This window comes from Myotis brandtii, unplaced genomic scaffold, assembly GCF_000412655.1.
Source record: "Myotis brandtii unplaced genomic scaffold, ASM41265v1 scaffold185, whole genome shotgun sequence".
NCBI lineage: Eukaryota > Metazoa > Chordata > Mammalia > Chiroptera > Vespertilionidae > Myotis > Myotis brandtii.
In genome coordinates this window covers 3902156-3910052 of record NW_005356870.1, presented here as the reverse complement: position 1 = coordinate 3910052, position 7897 = coordinate 3902156, and the positions used below count along the sequence as shown (strand labels likewise).

The 7897-nt window shown below is 43.7% G+C and overlaps 1 protein-coding gene across 1 annotated transcript in view; it reads right to left on the bottom strand.

The window, feature by feature from the left end:
* GSR (glutathione reductase) overlaps positions 1–1502 on the bottom strand; it is a 36897-nt gene extending 35395 nt beyond the window's left edge. Inside the window, exons 1-2 of the mRNA XM_005864087.2 lie at positions 1485–1502; positions 773–846 (exon numbers count right to left, since the gene is read on the bottom strand). Of these exons, the coding sequence (XP_005864149.1) occupies positions 773–846; positions 1485–1502 (92 nt within the window). The remainder of the gene's footprint in view (positions 1–772; positions 847–1484) is intronic.
* Between the last annotated feature and the right edge of the window lie 6395 nt (positions 1503–7897).

Here is a 7897-nt window from a genome sequence, read left to right as displayed (position 1 = left end):
GGAGGGGGAAGAGGAGGGTGCAGGGCGGGGCGTGAGTCTCCGGGCCGCGGTTCCGTGACACTGGGATAGGCGGGCGCGAAGGGCCGGCCCCAACCCAGCCCGTTCACCTGCGTGCGAACCACCAGCCCTACCCAAAGTGGGGAGCTTGGGGGTGGGGAGTGATCGCTCTGCTTCCTTATGCACCCCAGCACCTGAGGCCCCGCACTCGCGGGGCGTCAACCGGAGGTAGGTTTCTGGAGGCCGGTGGGGCGAGAAAGGATGAACGCCCTCTTTCTTTTCATCCGCCTTTGGAGAGTTCCCGCCACCATTGTGGAGGCCGGTGTTAGTTTTGGAAACATCGGAATAACGGGTTTCGTGATTGTGGAAACCAGGGTCGACTGCCCTGATTTAATCCACAATTGATCATTTCTAACTAAATTCACCCGAGAAGCAGGAAGAGCTGTCTGAATCTCTGTCCCCGTAAAAGTAGGAAATACATCTCCAGGGTAGGTGCCCTCCCAGCCGTATCACACGTTATAAAACCCAGGATGGAAAAGCATGGATAGCCCTGGCCAGTGCGGCTCAGTTGGCTGAGCATCGTTCCATGTAGGGAAAGGTCGCCAGTTTGACTCCCAGTCAGGGCACATGCCCAGGTCCATCCCTGTGGATGTTTCTCTCTCTCCCTCTCCAATCAATTAAAAAAAATATATTTTTTTAAAGGGTGTGTAAACAAACCTTGTAAAGCCTTTACTAATTTACTGCCAAAGCCCAAACTTTTGTTTAGATTCCTCACCAGCAAATACCACCCCTTGCTTTAGATTCCTTGCTAATGAACACTTTTTGTCCTGTCAATTTCTCATTAAGTTTCTTTGTCAGAAAAAGTATAAAACATTATAAACTTATGAACAAAAATAGATACAGAGGCAGAGCTGCCTCGAACAGACTGTCAAACTACAGCGGGAAAGCCGGGGAGGGTTGATGGGCGGGAGGTCGGGGGGTGGATAAGAGATCAACCGAAGGACTTGTATGCATGCATATAAGCATAACCAATGGACATAAGACATTGGGGGTAGGGGAGGCCGGGGGACTGTTAAGGGCGGGGGAAAAAAGGAGACATATGTAATATTTTAAGCAATATTTGTAATATTTGTAATATTTTAAGCAATAAAACAATTAAAAAAAAGAAAAAGTATAAAAGGGTGTCCAGTTCAATCATGTCTTTGAACCTTATTTTATGTTCTAAGCATCATATTGTCATTCTCCTGTGCACACGTATTGGTTTTTTTTTCCTGTTGAGCTAGTGTTGTGTCAACTTTATTATTTTATAAGTAGTCCAACCAGAAGAACTAAAGAACGGTAGAGTGAGGGAATTCCCCCACTCCCAACATGATCTACAGATGAAGCATAAAGATAGGGTAGAGCCCTGGTCGACGTGGCTCAGTGGTTAGAGCATCAGCCTGCATCCGGAAGGGTCTTGGGTTTGATTGCTCGTCAAGGGCACGTACCTGGGTGGCAGGTCCCATCCCGGACCCAATCGGGCACATGTGGGAGGCAACCAATTGATGTGTCTCTCTCTCTCCCCATCCCTCCCTCCTTTCCACTCTCTCTGAAAAGCAATAAAAAAAAAAATCTTTGGGTGAGGATTAAACAAACTAACAAAAGACAGGGTAGAGATGGAGACACAAAAGCGTTTTCCTCCCAACCTGTCCAGACTGGGGTATTGTTTTACAATATCTGGAACTACCAACTGGACAACAAAGTAGTAAGTGGGCTTTGAGTTGGTGTGATGATAGGCCACAGCCCATGCCCATCTACAGACTGAGCTCTACAAGCAGAGGAGTGAAGGTCCAGGTCACAGGCACTGGGCCCAGCACACTGACGGGGACTGGGAATCAACCACACTCCAATTCCAATTCCTTTTTGAAGGCTTTTTTCCTGATGAAAAAGTTGTATAGGGGAAAATGGGCAAGTTCTTCCTCCCAGTAAAATGCCGTATAATACATGTAAAAGGAACAACAGAGTTAGAAAGGTCATCATTTTGCAACTATCATAGTAATAGTGTCATTGACAATCAGTGAATATTAAAATCACTGGGTGAAAGTATGATGGCTAAAGGGTTACTGCACAGTCTCTGAATAGGTCCCCATAGATTGCTTATTAATCACAAAGGGAAAAATGGTAACTTCAAAGTTAAACATTGCCAGTGATGAGACATTTGTCATTGTGTACCTCATGAGATGATTCAGTAAGAAGTGCACAACTAGCCCTGCTGGTGTGGCTCAGTGGTTGAACATCAACCTGTAAACCAGGAAGTCATAGTTTGATTCCCTGTCAGGGTAAATCTTGGGTTGTAGGCTTGATCCCCGGGGGGTGGGGTAGGGTGGGGGGGATGCAGGAGGCAGCCAATCAATGATTCATCATTAAAGTTTCTCCTCCTTTCCTCTCTGAAATCAATAAAAAAAAAATAGTGCACAACTTCACTTATGTAATATTCTTGCTAAAATTTCATAACCTGAAAAACCCACATTGAGGGAAATTTTACAATTAGCCTGGTAGTTTAAAAACTATCAATGTCTTAAAACAATGCAAGGCTGAGGAAATTTTCCAGGTTAAAGACTGAAGAACCCTGGCCAGTGTGGCTCAGTTGGCTGAGCATTGTCCCATGCATTGAGAGGTCGAGAGGTTGCTGGTTCAATTCCAGGTCAGGGCACATGCCTGGGTTTCAGGTTTGATCACCAGGGTGGGGCGTGCAGGAGGCAGCAGCCAATGGATGTTTCTCTTTCTCTTCCTCTCTCTCTAAAATCAATAAAAATATATTTTAAAAAAAGATGGAAGAAATATGAGAATTAAAAGTAAGGCTTGCCCCCTAGCTGGTTTGGCCTCAGAGGTTAGAGTGTCAGCCTGTGGACTGAAGGGTCCCGGGTTTGATTCCAGTCAAGGGCACATGCCTGGGTTGCGGCTCAATCCTCAGTAGGGGGCGTGCAGGAGGCAGCTGATCAATGATTCTCTCTCATCATTGATATTTCTATCTCTCTCTCCTTCTCCCTTCCTCTCTGAAAGCAATAAAAATATATTGGGGGAAAAAAAAGTAAGGCTTGATCCTGGATGAGCTTTTGAATTGGGACAGTTGAGAAAACTGGAATATGGCCTGTGTAACAGATAATGGTACTACATCCGGATAAAATTTCCTGAGTTTGATCACTGTACTGTGGTTATAAGAACATACCTTTGTTCTTAAGAGATACACACTGAAGTGTTTGGCAGTTAAGAGTCTGAGTCAGAGGCACCTGGATTCACATCATACCACGGGCACTGTCCTAGTTAACTTAACCTCTCTGAGTGTCAGTTTCTTCATCTGTGAAACTGGGAGGCTGACCAAAAAGGAAATAAGCACATGAAAGAGAACGATGTAGAGTGGAGGAAGTGAGCCAGCAGGAGCTGGAACTAGTAGGCAGAGCAGTGTAGATAGGCAGCTTAAGGGGGTGATGGGAGGTGGGTGAAGTCCTGGAAGCCCTTGGTTGTAACCTGGCACAGGTGTTTAAACATTACTCCGTAGGCAATAGAGAGTCACTGGAGATTTTCCAGCGATGTGTTTCCCTGAAAATATATGAAATGAACTGGAGGTGGTGAAACTGGCAGTATAGGAGGCAAAAGCATTAGGCAGCAGTATTGATAACAGGGAAGGAACAGGCTGGACAGACATGAAGTCAAATTGACAAGTTAAGCAAGGGGTCAAGGGTCAAAGATGACAAGTCTTGAACCAGGAAATATGGGTGGGGAGTGGGGGAGAATGGCTCCATTAAGCAAACATAAAGAAGATGAAAGGAAGTAAAAGTCTATGATTCCGATAGTTTCAAAGGAGAAAGGAATTTTTAATCACCTAGTTACATAATCCATGCAATATGTTGCAACCAAAGGTTCATAAGGTATTATTTAGGGCTAAATTATTTTATTTTCATGTAAGCATTTTACCTTTTTGCTTCTGACTTATGTGGGAAGAGGAATAGGTAGCCATATCCCAAACACTTGAAGATTTCTGATCTTATCTAAATTTTCTCTTTAAGAAATGTCAGCTAGCCCAGCTGGTGTGGCTCAGTGGGTGAGTGTTGACCAGGAACCAAGAGGTGGCAGGTTCGATTCCCAGTCAGGGCATATGCCAGGCCATCTCCCCAGGGTGGGCCGTGAAGGAGGCAGCCAATCAAGGATTCTCTTTCATCATTGATGTTTCTCTCTCCCTCTCCCTTCCTCTCTGAAATCAATAAAAATATATTTTTAAAAAACGACACTAAGATATCATTTTAAACAAAGAAAAAGAAATGTCAGCTAAAGTAAAATTTTAGTTAATGCAGTTAATAAGAGGTAGTTTGGAGATGATTAATGCCAAGAATAAAAATCAACTGAGTTACTGTTCAAATGTAGCAGTCTTAAGACATGATAAATTAGCATGATTTGTGGGAAACAGCAGAGCCCAAATTATTTCACCTTTTTATAATGTCATCATTAAAAATATTTTTAAATGTTTTTTACTACTAAATAAACTTAGGTGATTTCCACAAAAACACTGTGAAATATTTTTCAGAAATAATAAGCCTAGTCAGTGTAGCTCAGTGATTGAGCGTCGACCTATGAACCAGGAGGTCATAGTTGGATTCCCGGTCAAGGCATATGCCTGGGTTTTGGGCTCGATCCCCAGTGTGGGGCATGCGGGAGGCAGCTGATTAATGATCTTCTCTTGTCATTGATGTTTCCATCTCTCTCTTCCTCTCCCTTTCTCTCTGAAATAAATAAAAATATATTAAAAAAAATAAATATGCATTGAGCTAAGCCTGGCTCTGAGAGCTTTACATGTTATCTTCTCCTCAACCCGAGAAATAAATACAGTACTATTGTCTCTGTATTATCTCTACTAAGTGACTAAAGAGCAGGAGCATCTACAGCATGGAGACATGGAGATACTGGCCATAGGGATGATTCATATCCTGGGCAGGACGGAGTAGCATGAGATTTCATCACAGCACTCAGAATGGAGCACAACTTAAATCTCATTGTTTATTTCTGTATTTTTTCATTAAGATTTTCAAACCACAGTTGACTGTGGATAACAAATTGCAGAAAGTGAAAACATGGATAAAGGGGCCTACTGTACTTCTGTAAACAATTGAGAAGTCTGTATGAGAAACAGTGGTATTATAAAGAACCTTGCTCATACAGGTTGCTCAATGAAATGTATTTCTCATGAAGCATATATGAAAATATTGCAGTCATTCATGAAGATAAAAATAATATGAGGAAAGAAAGAAAACAAACATTACTCCATAGCAAAATTTCAGTGTTTATTAAGGCAAAGGATAAACACTAAAGAGAGAGAACTATAACTGATTACGAAATTAACAAAAAGCAAATTTTATGATGGGAAGGAATCTTTCTGAAGTTTGCTTTGTTGGGAAACTGGATACCTCAGAAGACACTTCTAGCAGGAAATGATACATGTGGTGAATAGCTTTTCATTCTTTGATCTCAAATTCATTGTTTTACAAATGTACTTGAAAATATAAAATGGGGAAGATCATAAAAAGCTTTAGAAATAACACTAATATTCCTATTCTGAATCTAAATATGTGGTTTTATTTCTGTAACTATTTACAGAACAAAACACCCTCCAAGTTAATGTATAAAATTAACCATCACACACTAGAGTACAAACTCCAAGAGCAGGAATCTTGTCTGCCATGTTTGTGACTACGTTGCCAGCGTCTGTAACAATACCTGGGGCATAGTAGTTGCTTCATATTTGTTGTTGATTGAATGAATCAAGTCTATAATATTTGAATCATGGTTCCTCATATAACAATACCATTCCTTGTCTAAATTCACCCTTCCTCTCCTCATCACTGATATCTAAATATGGCTTCTAAAACTTACCTGTGGAGCCTTGGACAGGTTGCTCAGTTGGTTGGAGCATCGTTCCATACACCAAAAAGGTTGTTGGTTCGGTTCCCAGTGGGGGCCATGCAATAGGCAGTGAATCAATGTTTCTCACTGACTGATGTTTCTCTCTCTCCCCTTTCCCATCTCGCTAAAAATCAATAAAAACACATTTAAAAAAAAAGAAATTCGGTCCATTCTCCTTACTCAAGAACTGCCTATCATCATGGAAAGATTAACAGCCTTGTTGCTGAAACAATGGAGTCCAGGAGGCACCTGTCCTTTGCAGCCCCAGCCCTAACTGCCTGTAACCATTATATCCATTTTCATTCCTTTTGCATATCCGTTCTTATTCCTTCTGCTTACTTCCCCGTGTAATCATTGTCCTTCCACCCAATATAAGCAGCTGGCTTATCGGGTGAAGGGGTGGTAGAGCAGATTTCTGTGGATTACCTGCTGCTCTCCCATGCTGCCGGCAATATTGGAAAATAAAAATACTCATATCCGATTCAACCCTGTCTCTGCTTAATTGGCTCAAGTAGTGACAGGCAGCCTGGACCCATTCGTTGTCTGGTTTCACATCTCTGCACCTCCATTCAAATTTTAAACTGCAATACTTTAACTGCTGGTAGTTCCTCTGCATTGTTTTCTAAACTTGAACTCCCACTCTTCTTGTACCCCCGCCCCCATTCCTAACATTTACAACACAATTTTGTCACGATTTCTTTCAGGAAAGTTTTTGCCCAAGCCTTGGAGTATCCCTATCACAGCACTTAGATAAATGCACTGTATTGCATTTATCTGTCTACAGGTCTATCTTTCCCACCAAACTGAGTTTGTGAGGACAAAGTCAGTAACTTATACGTATTTGAATATCTACGAGTTCTACAGTACCAGGCATATTGTGGGGCTCAATAAATGTTGGCTGAATTGCATTGAAGGGTGAGGTGGGAGGATTGATGGGTCAGAAAACGAAAATTTAAAGCATGAAATCTTAAGTTTTGAGGACCTCCATAGCTTAACTGAGTTGCAGGTCGGCAGAAACGCCATAGAAGTGAGCCATGCGATGGCAATGAGGTCATATAACTGTGAAGTCAAGTCATCTATATATATAAAAACCTAAGCTACCATTGTGACCAAACGACCTGAACGACCAGTTGACCAGTCACTATGATGTGCACTGACCACCAGGGGGAGCTCAATGCAGGAGCCGGCCCTGGTGGTCAATGCACTCCCACAGCCAACCTCACATGGCCAGCCAGTCTCCTCCGGTCCCTCCCCCCAGCCAGCAAACCTCCCACGCTGGGTCCCTCCCCCCATCCCTCCTGCCCCATCCGGCAGGCCCTGGCCAGCCTGGTCCTGATTAGGACTGGGTGAGACGGCCCCGATAGGCCCTAATCGCTGACCAGGCCTAGGGACCCCCCACCAGTGCACGAATTTCGTGCACCAGGCCTCTAGTTAACAATAATAGTGGTGGGCAAAAATGATAAGCAGGTAGGCAGAACAAGGGGTAGCGAGTCTCTGGGATCTGGAATTAGGTGCTAGTCTCCACTTGTTAATTTAATTTTACACTTTTTCAATCACCATGTATTCTCTCTATGCCCTCTTCCACCACCACCCCCCCTCCCTGCAATCACCACACCAGTCTCCACTTTTGAGTCACCTTTCCAGGGTCACCAAAGACCACGGGAACCTTGCAGGGCTGGGGAACCTCCAGCCTACGAAATCATTTGGTCTGGCCCTGCCAAGGCATTAGGGATGAGTTAATTAAATGTTGGACCAAATATAGCAGGCTAATTTTTAAGTTGATAATTTTATACGCCCCTCCCCGATCCTATTTAATAAAAGGCTAATATGCAGATTGTCTCCTGGACCAGGAGTTGGACCAGGGGGCAGGGTGGCTGGCCAACAGCCCATGGCCCCTCCCCTGGCCAGCTGCTGCCCCTTCCCCTGGCCAGCCCCCTCTTTGCCCCCCCCCCCGATTGGGGCAGGC